The following is a 22,045-nucleotide window of genomic DNA, read 5'->3' on the forward strand; positions in this document are numbered from 1 at the left end:
CATAGGTTATGTACCAATGTTCAGGCTGTGTTAAGGCTCAAAGAGATGGTTGCACTTGATGACAACCCTCAGTGCCGGGATGCAGTCGATGGTAGACTTCTTAGGTGCAAAGCGATACTGCTCCGGTCGTTGGTCGGCAAGCAAATGATTGTGGATCCTGCTGATTATGACCCTAGCATTCAACTTGCTTTACAGAAATAAAAGAATATAAGAATACAGGTCAAAAGCATGAAAAAGGAAACTAAAATACACAGCGGTGCAGAACATAAACAATAGTGTACAGATTTAAAAAATTGTAACTATGTGCTTCATAGTTGTGACCCTTTGCCACTCACACTTGTGAGTGCTGCTGGACCTGAGCCAGTTTTGAATGGGATTTACTTAGAAGATGAGGTTTGGATTTCCAGTGCTGGGTTGTGGAGTGAGATGCCATGGAGAAAGTGGGTACAGGCCTGGAGATCACAGTGCTTTTGTCAGTAGAAGTTGTCTTGGCATTAGGAGGCATCTTTATGCAGTGCTGGGGGAGCTTAAGAGTTTTCTCAGCTTGGTTGTGCTGCACCATAGCAGGCCTTCTGAGGCCGGCCTCCCTCCTTGGTGTCCTTCCAGGATGTCCCACATGCCTGAGGGCGGGCCCCCGCATATTGCTGCCCTGTGGGAGGGCAGGCCCCTGTGCATTGCTGCCCTGGGGGAGGGCAGGCCCTCGCACATTGCTGCCCTGTGGGAGGGCAGGCCCCCGCGCATTGCTGCCCTTGGGGAGGGCAGGCCCCCGCACATTGCTGCCCTGGGGGAGGGCAGGCCCCCGCACATTGCTGCCCGGAGGGAGGGCAGGCTTATCCTCTCCACTGTAGAGCAGGACAAACTCCCTCTGGCTGGACAGTGGGAACACAGGGAGGCCGCAGCGGCACTTATTGAAGATCTCCAAGGTTATGTCTTAGAGAGGAAAAGTGACACATTATTTAAGATCAAGCCCTGGACGCCTGAACCCTGGGACTCCCAGCAAACTCTGTCTGTGGTAAAGCTGACAATAAGGAACAGCAGACAGCATTGCATTACTGCAGAACAACACAGCGGACAGCATGGCATTACTGCAGAACAGCACAGTGGACAGCATGAAGTTACTGCAGAACAGCACAGCAGATAGCATGAAGTTACTGCAGAACAGCACAGTGGACAGCATGGCATTACTGCAGAACAGCACAGCAGACAGCATGAAGCTACTACAGAACAGCACAGCGGACAGCATGGCATTACTGCAGAACAGCACAGCAGACAGCATGAAGCTACTGCAGAACAGCACAGTGGACAGCATGGCATTACTGCAGAACAGCACAGTGGACAGCATGGCATTACTGCAGAACAGCACAGTGGACAGCATGAAGTTACTGCTGAACAGCACAGTGGACAGCATGGCATTACTGCAGAACAGCACAGTGGACAGCATGGCATTACTGCAGAACAGCACAGTGGACAGCATGGCATTACTGCAGAACAGCACAGTGGACAGCATGGCATTACTGCAGAACAGCACAGCGGACAGCATGAAGTTACTGCAGAACAGCACAGTGGACAGCATGAAGTTACTGCAGAACAGCACAGTGGACAGCATGAAGTTACTGCAGAACAGCACAGTGGACAGCATGGCATTACTGCAGAACAGCACAGTGGACAGCATGGCATTACTGCAGAACAGCACAGTGGACAGCATGAGGTTACTGCTGAACAGCACAGTGGACAGCATGGCATTACTGCAGAACAGCACAGTGGACAGCATGAAGTTACTGCAGAATAGCACAGTGGACAGCATGGCATTACTGCAGAACAGCACAGTGGACAGCATGAAGTTACTGCAGAACAGCACAGTGGACAGCATGGCATTACTGCAGAACAGCACAGTGGACAGCATGGCATTACTGCAGAACAGCACAGCAGACAGCATGAAGTTACTGCAGAACAGCACAGTGGACAGCATGAAGTTACTGCAGAACAGCACAGTGGACAGCATGGCATTACTGCAGAACAGCACAGCAGACAGCATGAAGTTACTGCTGAACAGCACAGCGGACAGCATGGCATTACTGCAGAACAGCACAGCGGACAGCATGGCATTACTGCAGAACAGCACAGCGGACAGCATGGCATTACTGCAGAACAGCACAGTGGACAGCATGGCATTACTGCAGAACAGCACAGCAGACAGCATGAAGTTACTGCTGAACAGCACAGCGGACAGCATGGCATTACTGCAGAACAGCACAGCGGACAGCATGGCATTACTGCAGAACAGCACAGCGGACAGCATGGCATTACTGCAGAACAGCACAGTGGACAGCATGGCATTACTGCAGAACAGCACAGCGGACAGCATGGCATTACTGCAGAACAGCACAGTGGACAGCATGGCATTACTGCAGAACAGCACAGCAGACAGCATGAAGTTACTGCTGAACAGCACAGCGGACAGCATGGCATTACTGCAGAACAGCACAGCGGATAGCATGGTATTACTGCAGAACAGCACAGCGGACAGCATGGCATTACTGCAGAACAGCACAGCGGACAGCATGGCATTACTGCAGAACAGCACAGCGGACAGCATGAAGCTACTGCTGAACAGCACAGCAGACAGCATGGCATTACTGCAGAACAGCACAGCGGACAGCATGGCATTACTGCAGAACAGCACAGCGGACAGCATGGCATTACTGCAGAACAGCACAGCGGACAGCATGGCATTACTGCAGAACAACACAGCGGACAGCATGGCATTACTGCAGAACAGCACAGCGGACAGCATGGCATTACTGCAGAACAGCACAGCGGACAGCATGGCATTACTGCAGAACAGCACAGCGGACAGCATGGCATTACTGCAGAACAGCACAGCGGACAGCATGGCATTACTGCAGAACAGCACAGCGGACAGCATGAAGCTACTGCTGAACAGCACAGCAGACAGCATGGCATTACTGCAGAACAGCACAGCGGACAGCATGGCATTACTGCTGAACAGCACAGCGGACAGCATGGCATTACTGCTGAACAGCACAGCAGACAGCATGAAGCTACTGCAGAACAGCACAGTGGACAGCATGGCATTACTGCTGAACAGCACAGCGGACAGCATGGCATTACTGCAGAACAGCACAGCGGACAGCATGGCATTACTGCAGAACAGCACAGCGGACAGCATGGCATTACTGCAGAACAGCACAGTGGACAGCATGGTATTACTGCAGAACAGCACAGTGGACAGCATGGCATTACTGCAGAACAACACAGCGGACAGCATGGCATTACTGCAGAACAGCACAGCGGACAGCATGGCATTACTGCAGAACAGCACAGCAGACAGCATGAAGTTACTGCAGAACAGCACAGCAGACAGCATGGCATTACTGCAGAACAACACAGCGGACAGCATGAAGTTACTGCAGAACAGCACAGCAGACAGCATGGCATTACTGCAGAACAGCACAGTGGACAGCATGGCATTACTGCAGAACAGCACAGCGGACAGCATGGCATTACTGCAGAACAGCACAGTGGACAGCATGGTATTACTGCAGAACAGCACAGTGGACAGCATGGCATTACTGCAGAACAACACAGCGGACAGCATGAAGTTACTGCAGAACAGCACAGCGGACAGCATGGCATTACTGCAGAACAGCACAGCGGACAGCATGGCATTACTGCAGAACAGCACAGCGGACAGCATGGCATTACTGCAGAACAGCACAGCGGACAGCATGGCATTACTGCAGAACAGCACAGCGGACAGCATGGCATTACTGCTGAACAGCACAGTGGACAGCATGGCATTACTGCAGAACAGCACAGTGGACAGCATGGCATTACTGCAGAACAAATATCTAAAAAAATTAATTTAAGAAAATGAAAATATTATAGCACTATTTACTTGGAACAAATTGTTCGGTTTTTGGTTTTTGTCAGAGCATCAAATACTGCAGAAGTTAAAAAGTTACAAGTTTGAGTATCCCTGAAACCATGATTATCCATGCTTTAAATTGTATGCAAAGGAGTAGAAGTCGATCTTCTGGACTAATGAAAACTTGAAATGTTTAGGTTCAACTACCATTTATTTGTAAGACGCAGAAAGCATGAATACATGACAGATTGTGTTATTGACTGGAGTTTCTTTGCTGCAGAGATAGCTGGTGACCTTGACCAAATCTATGCTTCATTCTTCAGCAAGATGAAAACACAAAACATACCTCAAAATTCTGCAAGTACTATCTGGCAAATAAGGAAAGCGAAGGACAAGTCAAACTAATGGCTTGGTCTGCCCAGTTTGCAGAGATTAATCCCAAAGAACATGTATCAGATGAACTGGACAGAGGTTTCAAAGCAAAGCTGCCCACAGTCATTCTAAGAACTGCTGCAGAAGAGCTGAGATGACATGTTAGTAGATTTTCTGTTGGAAAATGTTACCCAAGTGCAGGAAACTGGAGTTCTTGAGGAAACTGGCAAAACATGTTGTGAAACACACATACACACACACACACACAGCAGGGGTAGGATTCATACCCCAATCCCCACAGATTTGTACTGATCGTTCCTCCAACTGAGCTGCTGGTCCACCCAATATGTATGTAAACAAACGTTACTTTATATCTCTGCATTTACAAAATTATTACATCTGTAAATATTTAGAAAAAATACATTCAATTGTTGGTCATTAAATAATAAAAGAGGTAAAAGTAAAGCCTCTGTCTGCATGCGGTTTTCATTGGACTCACCCAGGGTCTCAAAAACAGCAGCAGGCACTGTCTCCTTCAGCACCCTGCAGCTGCTGTGCAGTGCGGGGTTGCAGTTCATCTCCAGGAGCCACACCTAGAGCCAGCCCGAGGATGAAGGGGCGACACACACACCACTCTCTGCACAGTGCTCCTCATGAATACCACAGTATCCCTAAACCTAACACACTGTCTACCAAAGAACTAATGTCGGAATTCTGACTTCAGGCGGCATTCCATTTCAACTTGTAACTCCTAAATTCCGAGTTCCTAGTTGGACATTTCAACCGGAATGCCCCCTGAAGTCAGAATTCCAACTCATGAACCTGGAGGAATCGACACAACCCTGAGCTCAGAATCCAAGATGGCTGCCCCTATATCAACAGAAGTGAAAATTGTTGTTTTATACTGTTTATTAGCACATATGTCTTATTTGTGGCTCATTAAATCGGTCGGTCGTACACACAGTACTGTGCAACCTATCAGCGGATGTGTTGCTACGCAAAATACCGGATAATGTGTTGTTATCCTCTGATGTTGCTAACAGTAGCTAACAAATAGCCAGCCTAGAACCGGAGCCAGTTTCATTAAGCAGGATTTCTTGCATATGCAGAAAGCTTGTCGGATTTAAGGTAGTCTGGGCTAAATGTAAATGAATAAAGATAAAGGCCATTTAAACTGGGGTAAATTAAATCTGACAAGTTATCCAGGTATGCAAGAAATCTTACTTTTTGAAATGGGGCCCTGGTACTGCTACTGTAAATGGCTTTCTGACGTCATTCCCAGTTCCCGAGTTCCAACCTCCAAGGGAAATGGAACACAGCACAGAATTCAATTGAAGTAGCACCATTTGGTATTACACACAGAAGTACGGCATACAGTAAGTGCAATGTTATTCTTCCCTGTATATGTACAACACAGTAACATGGTGTATTAGGACGCACTTACGGACGACTACGTTGCCTAGAATTAATCATTGTCCTACTGTTACTGTCATACTTACTGTATGAGGTGATTGAAGTATTGATTGATTCTGAACATGTATGGACTGATCATCCTGAGATTCAGATATGTCGTCCATGATTCACCTATAATATTATTGTATTAAGGTTAAACTGCATAAGCATGTTTTTTTTCCCTCTCTTGCACTCGCGATCTCGTTCTTTCAGTCACTACCCACAGCTTGTGACCATAGGTGAGGGTAGGAACGTAGATCGACTGGTAAATCGAGAGCTTTGCCTTTTGGCTCAGCTCCTTCTTCACCATGACAGACCGATGCAGCGCCCGCATCACTGCTGACGCCGCACCGATCCACCTGTCGATCTCCCGCTCCATCCTTCCCTCACTCGTGAACAAGACCCTGAGATATTTAAACTCCTCCACTTGGGGAAGGACCTCCTCCCTGACCCAGAGAGAACAATCCACCCTTTTCCGGCTGAGGACCATGGTCTCGGATTTGGAGGTGCTGATTTTCATTCCAGCCGAATCACACTCGGCTGCGAACTGCTCCAGTGAGAGCCGAAGGTCACGGTCTGATGAGGCCAACAGAACCACATCATCTGCAAAAAGCAGAGACCTAATCCTGAAGTCACCAAACCGGACACCCTCAACACCCTGGCTGCGCCTAGAAATTCTGTCCGTAAAAGTTATGAACAGAATCGGTGTCAAAGGGCAGTCCTGGCAGAGTCCAACCCTCACCGGAAACAAGTCTGACTTATTGCTGACCATGCGGACCAAGCTCTGGCACTGGTCGTACAGGGACCGAATAGCCCATATAAGGAAGCCCGGCACCAAATACTCCCGGAGCACCCCCCACAGGACTCCCTAAGGGAGTCCCACAGGCCAAAATGGCCCTATAGGACTCCTTCAGCTTGAAGGCATCCCTCACCTCGTGTCCACCAGCAGGTTCGGGGACTGCTGCAGCGACAGGCACTGACCACCTTATGACCACAGCTCCGGTCTGCCGCCTCCACAATGGAGGCGCAGAACATGGCCCATTCGGACTCAATGTCCTCCGCCTTCCCCGGGTCATGGGCGAAGTTCTGCCGGAGGTAGGAGTTGAAGTTCCTTCTGACAGGGGATTCTGCCAGACGTTCCCAGCAGACCTGCACTATATCCTTGGGTCTGCCAGGTCTGACCGGCTTCCTCCCCCACCAGCGGAGCCAACCCACCACCAGGTGGTGATCGGTTGACAGCTCCGCCCCTCTCCTCACTCGAGTGTCCAATACATGTGGCCACAAGTCCAATGACACGACTACAAAGTCAATCATCGAACTGCGGCCTAGGGTGTCCTGGTGCCAAGTGCACATATGGACACCCTTATGCTTGAACATGGTGTTCATTATGGACAATCCGTGACGAGCACAGAAGTCCAATAACAACAAAACATCATTCGGGTTCAGATCGGGGGGGGGCATTCCATGTCCCTAGAGCTAACTTCTGCAGCCGAGGATCAGACCACCAAGGTCCCTGCCTTCGGCCACTGCCCAACTCACACTGCACCCGACCCCTATGGCCCCTCCTACAGGTGGTGAGCCCATTGGAGGGGGGACCCACATGCCTTCTTGGGGCTGTGCCCGACCAGACCCCATGGGTGCAGGCCTGGCCACCAAGCGCTCGCCTTCAAGCCCCACCCCCAGGCCTGGCTCCGGGGGGGGGCCCGGTGACCTGCTTCCAGGCGAGGGAAAACATGGATCTATGTTAAAACTCATCATAAGGGGTCTAATGAGCCACACTTTGTCTGGTTCCTCACCCAGGACTTGTTTGCCTTGGGTGACCCTACCAGGGGCATAAAGCCCCGGGCAACTTAGCTCCTGGGATCATTGGAGCACGCAAACCCCTCCATCACGATAAGGTGTCGGCTCCAGGAGAGTTTGCCCACCAACACAACTACAATGGTTTGATTGGTCAGTTGTATGCAATCCCTAGGTCAATATAAAGCTCATTATAAAGAAGAAGAATTGGGAAGAACTGCTGTTAAGGTGTTACTTTTTTAATAATACATACTTTGTTGATCCCCATGGGGAAATTGTCTCTATGCCTCCCTCAAGCAAGGCCCTTAACCCCCAGCTCCCTGGGCGCCCCAACAGGTAGCTGCCCTTTGTTGACAGCTTGCTCTACAAAGAGCAAGTTGAGGGAGGCATAAAAGAAGATTTTCCCTATGGGGACAATAAAGGATCGATTATTGTTAAAAACATTAGCTTTGAAAATTTAACAATCCATAAGACAATAACATTACATTTCTGGGGACCTCTCCTGGTCAGACAACACCAAGAAAGCTCAAACCCGCCTCTACTTCGTACGCAAAATGAGGAGAGCAGGAGTCCCACCCCTCATCATGTGCTCATTCTACCGGGGCTCAATCGAGAGCATCCTCACCAGCTGCCTCTCTGTGGTATGGAGGCTGCACTGCCTCCTGTAGGAAATCCTTGCAAAACGTAGTGGATGCAGTGAGTAAGATCATCGGTGCCCCACTGCCCTCCCTCAAGGACATATTCCACACCCGCCTCAACCGTAGAGCCACCAGCATTGCTGATATATCTTCTCACCCCTTACACTCCCTCTTCAGCCTCCTCCCCTCAGGGAAAAGGTACCGGAGACTCCAGGCCCACCCTGCAAGACTGTCCAACAGCTTCATCCACCAAGCCGTCAGGATGCTGAACTCTGTCCACTACCATCCCCCCTTGCCCCCTGCCCCTGGACAATAACCAGTCACTACCTACCAAGGAACTACCTGCCAACTGTCTTTTTTGCACTCAAAAGCTGCTCCAGAATGTACTTCCTCACTTTAAATCAGTTACTGTTTCTTATGCTGTTTTTTGCACTACGATCTGTATATTGTATATTGCGCTGTATACTGTAAGAGGTTTACTTATTTTAGTTTTATCGTATTTATCTTATGTCTTATATGTTTGTACTTTATACTTTTTTGTTTTTTATACTGTATGGCAAAGACGAGAGAGGAACAGCATTTCGATCCCCTTGTATGTTATGAAAATATATGGAATTGACAATTTTGACAACTATTTGATTTGATTTGATTACAGAGAAGAACCAAAGTGGTGTCCAGACATTAAGATGATTATATCTTTTTCATACATCAGTTAGTGGTTTTAAATATGTAACTGCAAATTACATCACAGCTAATCCTGACTAAAAAGATTATTCAGTCCTCCTGATGATCCTGTTCCTAATCTTTAATTAAAGAGCATTGAATCAGCAGGTGCTGGGATCCCTTACCTTAAAGTCTTCATCGATCAGGAAGTCACAGCCAATGAGGTCAAAGTAGCCAAGCTTTCTATTCAGCTTGTTCTTCACTGCCATGAAGCACTGCATTACAATCTGCTGCATGCGCTTCTTTGTATCACACAAGAAAAACAGCATTATTAACCCTGATTGATTATTTTTAATCAATTGTCTCCACCCACTTGGGCCTTTCTATCACCTTGCTTATGGTTATCCTCTATAAAACACTTGTCTTTGCTTCTTTCCAAATACACTCCCCATGTTTCCCTATGAATAAACATTGTTGTGTGTTCAATCACACAGAAAACACAGTTCTTGTTCATATATACAGCAAATATATGTTGTTTTCCCTCACTGTGTCGTACCATTGTATGCTTAAAACCATGTATTTTTTTTTATTCCATTACATTTCAATCCATTCCTTTACAACCACTAGGCTACAAACCTAAAAATATTCTAGCTAGTCTGTAATGGCAAATTTAGGCTTATCTCAACTGAAAAGCGTTTTTAGTTTAAAAATTATGCAGCACCATTAGCTTTCCCACTTGGAAAGAAAGAGGAAACTAGATTTTGTTTGTGTATATGCACAATATTTTTTTTTACTTTTTCCACACCTAAAATAAAATTTAAGTAAAAATGATAATAAATGTGCAATTCATTGGTGCACAAGCTGTTTTTGGCTTCTGCACAGTACCTAGTCTTGGAAAGCCATGGTTCATGGTATCTTGATTTTCATGGTTTGAATACAAAGACATTCACACGCGAATGTACACAAATTAATAGGCACAAATACAATTTTGTTATAATTAGCCCTGCTTTGTCTACACTCACTGTAAAAGCTCCAAAGACCCAGTCTTGTGAGAGGGCCTTATCCTGACAGTGATGCTGGTTGAGATGGACATTGAGGGACTCCATGGACCAAACTGTATCCTCCTTAAACACTTTATACTGTGGATGCTTCTTCTGTATGTACTGATCAGGAATAAATAAGGAAAAAGAGAATGGGGTGAAAAAGGAAAAGATTAAACAGCAAAATTAGGACATGATTGTAAAATTGCTCAAATTCATATGTTACTACAGTATCTATATGTAGAATATAGTCAGTCCTAGACCCCAGATATGGTAAATGACGAGGTTTGAGTATCGTCTGTGTAGGTTTTGTTATGATGGGGAACGATGGACGATCCATGAGGCAGCTTTCAGGACACAGGGAACCTTAATTCAAAGAAACTTTTGAGAACAAGAAACAAAAAGGGCCACAGAGGGTCTAAGCCATGGCAGGCAGACAAACTAACAAAGGCTAGAACTAGCATACAAGCAACACTGAAGGAACACATACAGATACCACAGGCAGGAACCACATTCATGTTCAACACCTACAGCACATTCAATTACCAACAGAGGAACAAGGCAAGAGCAGGCACACACACACACACACACGCACACACACACACATAAAAGAGGACTAGATGACAGACAGGTGTGGGCCATTAACAACTGACCAGACACTAGGTATGAACTCGAACACTAGGAGATACCAGGACACAAGACAAAGCTACAAGGCAGGACACAGGCAGGGTAAACCAGGGTATGTTCTAGCTGGAAGTCATGATTGTCCTATAAGAGTAAGGTAAGGAGCATTCCTATTGGACAATCATAAATTCAATCTTAAGTTAACCAAACTAACTGAGAAATCCTGCTTTGTGGAACATTCCCCAGGACAAATACTGGGGTGCATAATCACATGGAACATAATAATCATGATGTCGAGTCAAGTGTCAAAGTAAAATTAATTATTATAATCTCCAAAATGCTGTATGCACAAATGTTAGCCATTCGCTCAGCCATGCGGTGGCCCGGGAAACAGGGGAAAACAATCAGAAAAAGTAATGATGCTAAACCTCAGGAAAAACAGAGGAAAGAACAGGATGGCTGGCTCCACCTGCTGGCCAAATGGGACAGACAGCAAGGGACAAGGCAGGGACTGATCGTGACAGGCTTATATACATGTATGAAAGTAATTTTTCATACAAAATATAACATTGAACATATATTTAAAAATCTCACATATAGTCATAGTAGCTTGTACAGTATGATGCAAAAGATTCAATAAAGAAGGTTGTGAACACCCACTTGGATGAAGAGAGGGAACCCCTTCCTAAAAGTGTAAGACAAAAAGCTCTATGCATAGGTGACAGCTGTCTTTTAGTATTTACTGTAACTGTTTTTGTTTCTTTTGGAAGGCAATAACTTAAGATCGCATATGTCTTTCCTGCCCCCTAATTGACCCATATGTGGTACAGCTGCTAATTTCCAAATTTCAGAAGTTTCAACAAAAACATTAAAAATATAAAAAAACATTAAATAATCCAGCCAAAAACTTTTTCATTATTTTAATACAAAAGTTTCTAACCATTGGAAAACATTTTCCAGACATATAGTCAGTAAATTAAAAAAATATTAATAACATTTGTTAGCTTTTCAGTATGGTCGCTTGGGGAACAGTGCACTTCCTGTTTGTTTACAACATCCGTCATCACAGAAAGTGCCAGGAATGATTTTTAAAACTTTTAAAGCCAAGAATCGAATTAAGCAGAAAAAACCTACAATGAAACATAGGTAGGGCACTTTTATACTTTTACTTGCTCTTTTCAAGACTGGGTAAGCTGGAGGTGGCATGGGAAAAGCTGGTGACCAGTCAAAATCACTGAATCGAGACAAGATTTATATAGATTTTTCCCAAGAATCTGAGCTTTCAAAGTAATGTGTTTGACCAGGGACAGGGGTCTCCAAAATGCTTATAATTCCAAGGGAAACCCACGTTAATATATCTGTGAGCACGAGTTTGTTAACAAGCTGAGTTTGTTTGCTCATGTAAGCAAAACAGAAATCGATTTGTGTTTGGTTAGCCTCTCATGAATGTCAGAATTTCAACTAGAATATGATTAGGAATGTTTCTGCAAATTGTTTGGGTGTTTCAAACAGAAAATAAATAGCCAACTGAACATTTGATTAATTACATTTTAACCTTTACAACAAAATCAGTTATTTTTAGACAACAGAGAAATTAAAGTGCATGATAATTTTATCTGTCAGAATAACAATTCCTAGGGCAGTGTACTGTACCTGATTGGTTAAATGTGTAGAAAGGTTGCTGGAGTTTGGATCATAGATGTCACAGGTCAGTCGTACATATCCATGTCGAAAGAACACTATGTAGGGTGTAGTACAAGCAATGAGAAGGTAGGATCGCACATCGAACTTCCTGCCCTTGAGAAGCAGAGGGTTCTGGATGTACCTGGTAAAAAATAGACAAATCACAAAGAATCTCAATATCATAATCACACCCCCAAATCCTCAAAATTATTTACCCTTCATCATTAGAGGAGAGGTTTATGGTTTTAGCTGTTCGCATTCAACAATTAACTTCACCTATCCACAGGGGATCCTGGAGCTCATTCCAGGCAGCCAGGGGCACAAGGCTGGAGGTCCACCCAGGATGGTACGTCAGTCAGCCGCTAGTCACACACTACAGGCATGCAAACTCTACACACACAAGGGAGAGGTGGGACTTGTGTTGCCCAACCCTGTGGATGTGAGGCATCGACACTAACTACTCAGCCACTGTACTATTCACAGTTGGTTTTAAGCATACAATGGTATGACAAACAACATGCGATTGTATGATTATAATGATTGCAATTATCATATAATGTTTGTTATTAATGTATGTTGAAGTTGTTAAGGTATGTTAGGATGTTAAGGTATGCCTTGACATTCTAACATACTATGCTGCTCATGAATGTTCTATAAATGTATTATGAAGATGCAGTTAATGTAAAGGATTAGCAAAAATTCTTTAGGATTTGTGAAAGTATAGTTCACGACTAGTCAAAATACTGCTAGCACTTATCACACATATTTTCAAATTTAACTGTTTTAGTTAAATTTATTACATTTTAGTCATGAAGGTCCTAGGGACTGATTTGTCTGCTTACACTAGAGACATAGAGAAAAAAAGCCACTTTCTCCCTCCAGAATTGTGTGGCTCTGTGTCCATGACCAGAAGGTTGCTGGTTCAAATCACCTAACTGGGAGAGTGAGAGGGTTCAGCAAGGCTCTTAAACCTGAATTTTACAGGGGTGCTAAACCCCGCCCAACCCTGCACTCCCCCAAAAACTTGCTCTCACCTGTGTATCTGTCATCATGTTTTATGGAAAGCAAAGAGTCACTATCCCCTCCCCATTGACCCTAAGCACTGTCTAGAAAGTCTACAGTATGAATATCTACACTAAGCATGATCTATGTAGAGCATACCACCTAGTCCAGCTGGAGCGGGGTGACGAATGGAAGATGGAGATCCAAATGACCACTAGGCATTACGAGCATCATGCCTTTTGGATTAGTAAACACGCTTGGTGATTTTATGGAGCATGTTAATGATGTTCCAGGAGACATTGTAAAATTCCAACAGGCTAACCCTCTTTGATTATCTCCTAAGAATAAGGGGGCCCCTCCTTAGGGTCAAGTCTGATCACAGTTCCATTCTTCTGGATCCAACACCACCCATCAGGGGCATATTACATCACGTCCAGTTTCACAGGTGAAGTCATCTCTGCATGGTTGTGCTCATCATGGACAACATTTGTGATTCAACAAGCTTGCCTGTCTATATAAACAGCTTGACAATGTAGTGTAATTTCCCAAATCTTTGTTGAGTAGAGTCCCTGGCCAGTTGGTTTAATATCTTAGTCTAGGATGTCTGATTCTATCTATCTTCTCTGTTCCAGACTTAATTTCCCATCTTTATCCTGTGCTCCCTGATTCTTCACCTTAACTTCATTCTGGTTCCCATTTCCTCGTTTTCCCTTTCTTCTTAATTCCAGTTAATTCACATCTGATTTTCTGTGCATCTGGATCCAAACCTGCATTCCCCATTGTGCATAAGCTGCACAAAGTCTCAGTGGCTGTTCAGACCCTTAAGGCTTAGCCAATAGGTGAGGACAGATACCATTGCCTGAAGCACAGTTCAGGGTTCTTTGTACCACTACAGAGTAAAACATCTCAGATGTGTTTATTCACATTAATTCTCTGCCTGGAATTATAACTTCTATGTTATGCTGAGTATTATGGATTAATGACAAGTATTTACTTGATTTACTAGTATGTATGTGTTCTCTAACCTTTGAACAATATAAGGCTGCTGGTGGTATGACTTCCTGGAAGTTTGGTGGTCTTTGAGACTCTGTAGCTGGATTTGAAAGACCCTGATGTCCTCTTCTGTCCTCAGCAAGAAGATCCCCTGCCCCTGATTCAGTCCTGTAGGCTTGCAGATCCATGGAATGGATTGAGCTCCACTCATATAGGCTGTTACCAGAAGGGACAGAGAAAAGACATATGTGATCTTAAAAACAGTTTACCAGCAAGAAAAGATTTGTTTAAACAGGCTATTGTGAAAGTGCAGCCAAACAAACAAAATAACCTTGAACCAGCTGGCTAAAGCTTCATATACAGTGTGTGAAATACCCGTCAATCTTCGGGGGGGGTCCCCATCTCCCTATTGTTGCGCAATACTGATCTTGAGACCCCCTTAAAATTTTGCTTTTGAGGCTTTCAGGGTGTCTCATGGGTTAATCGGGGGTGTCGGACCCCCCCTGTATTTCACACACTGTTCATGTACCATGTGAATAAATTTTAACAGTATTATCATTGTTCATATTCAGTGAACAAACATGACATCAAAAACTCCTCTGGAATGGGCACAGGCTCTGCACAATGGTTCGAGATGCAGCTAATGCTACGTTCCTCTTCAGCACAAAATCTGAGACAAGAAATTATGTAAATAGGTTGTTTTTTTCTAGCTTATACTGATAATGCTATTTTTTTGTTTTGTGTCACCTTCTAGCTGTGCAAAGAATGCTTCCTGTTCATCTCTAACATCCATGCGAGATGTTTCTGGGATAAAGTCCTCCATCTTCAGCTTCCTGTGATACACAGCATTCGAGATGAGATGAGATGAGATATGTAATGTAATGTAACAGATCTCTTATAGTATTCATATTTGTTACAGAACTAAATGAATGACAGAGGAAGCCAGAGGGAGCACATAATGGTAGACATTGTATCTATTAAATACAAGATAATAACCCCTCCATCATATACTGCGCATGTATTGTAATATCTTTTTGTTTTGATACTTTACTTAGGATGAAGTATTTAGTCTAACCAAATGTATTAATCTGGCATTGCCATTTTTTTGGGGGGGGGGGGTGGGGGGTCCTCCAGGGAAGCCTTTTGTTATTCCTGTTTTAGGCAAATACACTATTTCACTGAGTCACATGACTTACAAACCTCAGCCCACAGCCTTGCGGGAGCTTGCTATTGACCCTGTCAAATGCTCTCAAGCTGTTCAGGAGCCCAATCTTCGTGGTCAGCACACTGTTGTTTGGGATCTGATACAGCAGCTGCTGTCCTACGAATCACAAGAATCACATCAGTGGCTGCAGGTCCAAATTATGGTCACAAAATCAAGCAGTATCACAGCTGCAGGTTTATTTTAAAATATCGGGACACTTCCAGTTAAATCCAGTTTTAAAAATATATTTGGAGAAAACCTTGCCTGGGGCAAGTTTTAAAGAACTTAGTTTAAAATGAGATTTCCAACCACTTGTTTGGATCTGAGTATATTGGAGGTATCACAGCTATATTTTTAGAATGTTAATCCCCCACCCCCCCACATCATAAACTGAACAGATCCACTCTGTCATAAAGGGTACAGACCTGGTATGGTTTTGTTCCCCAAACTACAAACATCATTAAACTACACCCAATGGTTCATCAGAGTCCATTTACCTATAGCTAGGGCACAATTGGCAGACCCTTGAGAGTTCTGCCCCAGTGACAAGCAATTGTACCCTCAAAGGTACATATTGGTTCTATTTTGTGACAGTGCAGAGTCATGGGGGTCTGGACCTACAGACAGAAAGCAGGGAATGATTTGGCAACTCCAATTAACCTAAACATATTTTTGGATTTGGGGTGACAGGGGGAGGAGGAGAACCTGGAAGTAACATGCCTACATATGAAGGTTGTTTTGTGACAACATTCAATAAATGAATATGTCTATGTTACTACAACACAAAGGAAGCAAGGAAACTCCACACGCGCAGAACCAGGATAGAAGACTCAAACCCAGACATGTGAAGCAACAATGCAACTACTATGCCACCATACCATCCCCTGGGAACACATATTCCATGAAAAATCATACAAGTACACATAAACTGCGATAGTCCCTGTCAGTGAAGGAAAGTTTAAGTTACCTTCTCTGAAACTGTTGTAGGCGATTTTTGACTTGATCTCACACCACTTGAGTATGTAGTCATTTCTTCTCTTGTCATATAGGCGGTGCCACCCTTTGCTCTCACAATATGCTGTTACTCTAAATAACACATAGGAAGCCCACATATCAATTATCATTTAACACATAGGTGCAAACACGCTGGCTATGCAGACAGGCTGTCTCTCCACATTGAAGGGGATAAATATCTCAAACAAGAAAACTTGTAAACTGACAACATCAGATAATACTGTGTTAAAAAAAAGTATGTGTATGTGGTAAAAATGATAAAACATAACCTACATCATTAGTTAGCAGTTGATTGCCTCGTCTAAACCAATCGGCCCAAATCCTGTCTTGCACTGTGTGTGTGTGTGGGGGGGGTCGTGTATATATTACATTGTGGGAACCAGATTACAGTGTCTTCTGAAAACAGTTTTTAGTACAGTAAACGTGATATAAGTATGTTATATGCAGGATCTGTAAACACTCACATGGGGGCTCCATTCCTCCCCCCCACAAAGAAAAAAGGTCCACTCCCCTTGGCTTCTTTTGGTTTCGTGCCTCCCAGACTTCGGGCCATGAGTTTGCCCCCTCCCTGGTTTCCTGAAGGTGCTTTTCTGGTTTTTCTATCTGAGTGGCTTTTATCCTTGCATGTACCTACATTTAAAACATCTATGACCATGTAAAGTATAAACAATGTACCACATATACATAAAGCATGCAGACACACAAAACAGACAAACAGAAAAATCACATTTTAATAGTTTTTTTACTCAAGATATTACTCCACAAACTAAATAAACTATTTGCTTATTTTGTTGTCACATTCTTTTATCCTGCCATTAAAGGTGATATATTGGTAGTCTGGGTTATAGTAAATACATTGCTACATTGCTAAGTGACCCCCACTTTTTTCTGGAAGACTGCTGCCCCCTTGAGGAAGCTGCCCTCTCTCTCTCCTCCACATCCTGCTGATCACCCCTCTCTCCTCCACATCCTTCAGATCTTGTGCCTTGCAAGCCACAATGTTCTTGGTTCCATCCTCTGTTTTCACCTTGATGTTTCTTCCATCTGAGGTTTGTAAATTGTCACAGTCCTGACTCCCCTCCATCATCCCTGCCTCACTGTGCTTGGTGAGTTTTTTGATCACATCACTTTCTAATGATCCAGTTGACTACGAATCAAACAGTCCTCCAACCATATTACTGCTACTCTGCTTTACTGTGAGAGTGAAAAGTAATTTTCTGCAGTATCCGCAACTGAATCTATTAGTTCATTTTTCATTCTTTTCCTTTCCCAGGACAGAAAAACAATATTGCCTACAGAAATGTAACAATCTTGTTAAGTAATCTTGTAATTGTTAAATGCATGATAGATCAAATAACCTATTTGCACTGCAACATAACTGTCTAGTAAACACAGTAAACCAGTTTAATAGCCAAACTACTTTCCCATTTGTTGAGATGTCTGTAATAGTGAAATAGTAAAACAAAGCTGTTTAAAACTGCAACCCATTTCCATTACAAATAAAGTCCTCAATGAAAATTATGGGAGTAGAACACAACTAATATATAACCTTAGTTAATAGAAAAATAACTGAAAATCATTAATATCTATAATGTAACACTTGACTAGTGAGTTATTTCTAATGCATTTAAATATAAAGGTGTTCAGCCTCATTTTGAATATAACCTCAGAGAACGCCAAACAACTGAAGCTCAATAAAAAAAAAATGCACCATATAAACTTACATGCACTGCCAGAGATATATGATGTACATAAAGGGTGTACTCAGTGTGGAACTCATTAACTGTGAGAGTGTAAACAAATCCAGGTTGCCTAGGATATGGCTTCCTTGGCAACAGTTACTAACTGTAGTTTGATTCTATGTGTTATGCTGCAATACTGGGCACTGCGGCTTTCCTAAGCTATTTACATATAACAAATACTGAAGAACATGTTACATGTTAATGGCATGTGCATTTTGATGATATTTAACATGTTAATTACACATACATCCCAGAGCTCAAATGATGTTTGTTTTTTGTGTATTTTTTATTTCCCTTTTAGATATAGTGTCTTTTCTACACCATGGGGAGCAAATTGAGAATGTTTGCTATTCCTACAGCTACATGGCTCAGCTATAGCTTTCTGGAAAACTCAGAAAGAGTATTTTTTTCATCTTATAGTTCAAATTCCAGTTTTGCATGTCATATATATTTTTTTTGTTGCATTTTTTACTACAATTAATTTTTTAAGAAAACAGTGAAGGAAGTGGAATAACAATTCAGTTTTTTGTAATGAAATACATATGTATGTTTAAATAACAGTGACCTCTTTCTTGGCTCCCTTCATGAGATATGCTCCCCAAAATTGTAGAGTATTTATTATTTTTTAGTGCTGCTTATGAGCCTCATATAGAGGTAGTACTCCGCTTATTTCACGAAGGAGACAGAAAAACAGGTCAGTGTTTTATATATAAGTTGTACACATACATTTGTATTTCATTATAAAAAATGACTTGCAACTCACTGTTTTTACATAACTAAACGTAGTAATAAATGTAGTTTGCGAGATTAACTTAGACCTTAGACTTATGAAGAAGTATTCTTTCTAACTTCTTCAACGAGCTATAACTGAGTCAGTAAAACGTTACAGCTCATGAGAAAACACTCTGATATATATATATATATATATATATGTGTGTGTGTGTTTATTTATTTGCTACATGGCTTGTGCTAAAAATGAAAAATAAAATAAAATTATTCTAAGCTCTGGGTGCTGTCATTCACATGCTAAATTTCATCAAAATCTTTTTTTTTTCCAAGCAAAAACTATTTAAGAAATTTGTCGAATTAAAATGGAATGAAAAGTAAATAGCAATTTCCTAAACAATCCTATGCTCCCACAATCCTTAATCACTAATCTAAAGCCTGCAGTTTGAGTAATATGGCACTAATATTTTTCAGTCAAATTTCGGCAGTGCAAATAGAAAAAAGCAAAGGTCGACACTAGTGTTTGACACCAACAGGACCCATTAAACGGAACTGCACCCTTTTTTCAGTTTATCTGGTGTTTCTTCCATTGTTTGATGGTGTTACATGGTTTCATGGTGATGCACCATGAGATTTAACAAACCACAGAGCATCGCCGTATTTCTCACTGATATCCACAATGATTATTTGAGGCTTACATGACAAATGACACAAATTACATTTTATACACAGTTGCATAGCTAATTTGCCACGCTTTCCCACTTTAATTTTTAAAAAGGCCCAGTGCAGATATGTCTCCTCTATGGATGCAAGTAGGTTCGTTAGCGTTACTTAAGGAATCAGACCCCATCGGGCGAATTTGCTAAACTGGTATAACAGGTTCAATCAGTAGAGCAAACAGGTGGCCTCTTGTGGGACAACCAGACACAAGAGGCCCGGATACATGGAAACCAATCCCTTCAGTCTTCGGATGCTGACATGCAGGAGCGCCATTTCCAGACTGCGTAAACACTCCGTCACATCAGTTTATTTTAAGTTTATCAACTGAAAGCCATTACCTTATTAGTGCAAGACAATGACTTGTACAGTTTTCTAATGATGACACACTGCAAATTAAAATCAGAACATTTATACTAGCTAGACAAAAAAAATCCTTGAATGAACCAAATGGAAGATTTAATCTTATTCATTCTAATGGAAATGTCTACAAATGTCCATAAATTAACCTAAATGATCACGTTCTGTGAAAAAACACAGGTATTTTAGTAATTTTAATTTATAGACCGGGGGGCGGGGGCTAATCTTATTCAGAAAGGGCCGCTAGCGGGCATGTGCAGGTTTTGGTTAGATCACTAATTAGAGGACTGATTAGCAGAAGAGTCCTCACAGCTGGGTTTGAACAACTTACCTAAAGGTTATGCCAAAAACCTGCACACACACTGGCCCTTTGCAGGTAAAATTATCCACCCCTATAATTTCATGAAGACCCATCTATTTTCCCTAACCACATATACAGTGTAAAGTCTCAATCAGGAGCTCGGGAATAAAGCCAGCTCATCACAAGACACGCACTTACTGTTGGAAATTTAGAAACACTGAGTCACCTTAACCATATGGGGAAGGAAAACCACAAAGACACAAAGAAAATATGCAGACTCCACCCACAACACTAACAACACTATACTATGTGCCTCTCTTACTGCGTCAAAGCAAATAATCGCCCAACTGGTTTAAGGAAGTGGGTGTGACAAAAACAGGCATATGCTGAAGTGCCCCGCAGCCCAAATGAGTTTCAATGAGTTTAAAAAATAATATTCATTTCAAATGTAAGATTATTAAAATGAAAATCCCAGGCATGTTTCCTTATTTACTGCATAGTTCATGTAGTACATTTCCCTCATGTTTAGGGTTTGTGTATATCGTACAGGTTCAAAACCACAGCTGTACATAGTATAAATACAAGGCAGAGGAGCACTTTCATAATGCCTTCCCACAGTGAGCTTACATATTAAAAGTGATTAAAAAAATATAGGACAGTCTGTTGCTTCATATGTTCCCTCACTTTTTATAAGGCCAATATTGTATTTTCTACAGTCAGGCATAATCATGGAAAGTAATAGTTTTTGGATACCAGTTGTATTTTAAAAATGAATTTGCCCTGAATATACAAAGTGCGAAGGATAAATGTGTTTTTCCTGGTTCTTTTCATATGTTTAGTATACCTCTCTTCACAAACTGGGAAGGGAACGTGCATTCCTGAATCCAGAGACACCGGAACTGGGCATTGTAAGATTTTTTATAACACATGTTTATCCTGGCTGCCAGATTCTGGCAAACACTTCCCACAGAAATAGAAGGTAATCTGTAAACTATGTTTGTGTCTAATACCATTCCACAAGTGATTTAAAAGACATTTCAGGCATTAAATCCAAGCCTACACGCGGGACATAAAAGATAGGTGAGTGTAGAATAAAGTAATACTGTTGTTGTTTTTTTATTTTATTTATGTTGACATGATCCATTAGGTGACATATTGAAAAGAAGTAACTCAATATTCAAGCTACAATGTGCCATCATGTCATGTTACACAAATGGTGACAGACGCCTCATGTACACTCTGTTGCAGCAGCAGTGTGCTTAGCCGCAAAAGCACGGTATTAAGTTTGTTATAGTGATTTTATCATAGATTTTAGCAAATTTACAGCATCTGACATCCTTCATCAGCACAGATGCTATTATTGAACCAGTATTACAGACCTACATGTAAACTCATGTCACATCTAATATAAATCTGCATTGCTAGAGCAACAACCAGAGTCCTGCAATGATAAAATCTGTTATAAATATTAATAATGCTTTTTTATCAATTTATGCTATCAATTTATATCTTTAAACTGTTGTGATGTTCTGTACAAGCAAGCATTAAACAAAATACATAAATGTCACACGGGCACAGACCGAGTAAGCAGAGGCAAGATTTCAGGAATCGGGGAAACACAAGGTTTAATGAAGGACAGAGAACAGGCAGAACCACACAATCACGTTAGTAACATCAATGACCGGATTGGGGAAATCATACCTAACGCAGACTTAAATACATAGGACTAGTGACAGCAACAAGAAACAGCTGGTAAACATGGGGAATCCACTCGAGGTTAACAATGGGGCGTGGCACACAGAAGGAGCAGATGATCGGGGCAGGACAG

The 22,045-nt window shown here is 42.6% G+C and overlaps 1 protein-coding gene across 1 annotated transcript; it reads right to left on the bottom strand.

The window, feature by feature from the left end:
• Positions 1–30: 30 nt before the first annotated feature.
• Positions 31–18,126, bottom strand: ttll10 (tubulin tyrosine ligase-like family, member 10). Its single transcript, XM_023795865.1, has 12 exons — positions 18,096–18,126; positions 16,836–17,001; positions 16,325–16,443; positions 15,354–15,474; positions 14,901–14,986; positions 14,186–14,354; positions 12,129–12,300; positions 9,834–9,974; positions 8,997–9,113; positions 4,761–4,854; positions 336–930; positions 31–187 (listed from the first exon to the last, which is right to left on the bottom strand). Exons 2-12 carry the CDS (start codon positions 16,922–16,924, stop codon positions 31–33), a joined length of 1,860 nt encoding a protein of 619 aa, XP_023651633.1. The 5' UTR covers positions 16,925–17,001; positions 18,096–18,126.
• Positions 18,127–22,045: the final 3,919 nt, after the last annotated feature.

Source organism: Paramormyrops kingsleyae, chromosome 18, assembly GCF_048594095.1.
Source record: "Paramormyrops kingsleyae isolate MSU_618 chromosome 18, PKINGS_0.4, whole genome shotgun sequence".
Classification (NCBI taxonomy): Eukaryota; Metazoa; Chordata; class Actinopteri; order Osteoglossiformes; family Mormyridae; genus Paramormyrops; species Paramormyrops kingsleyae.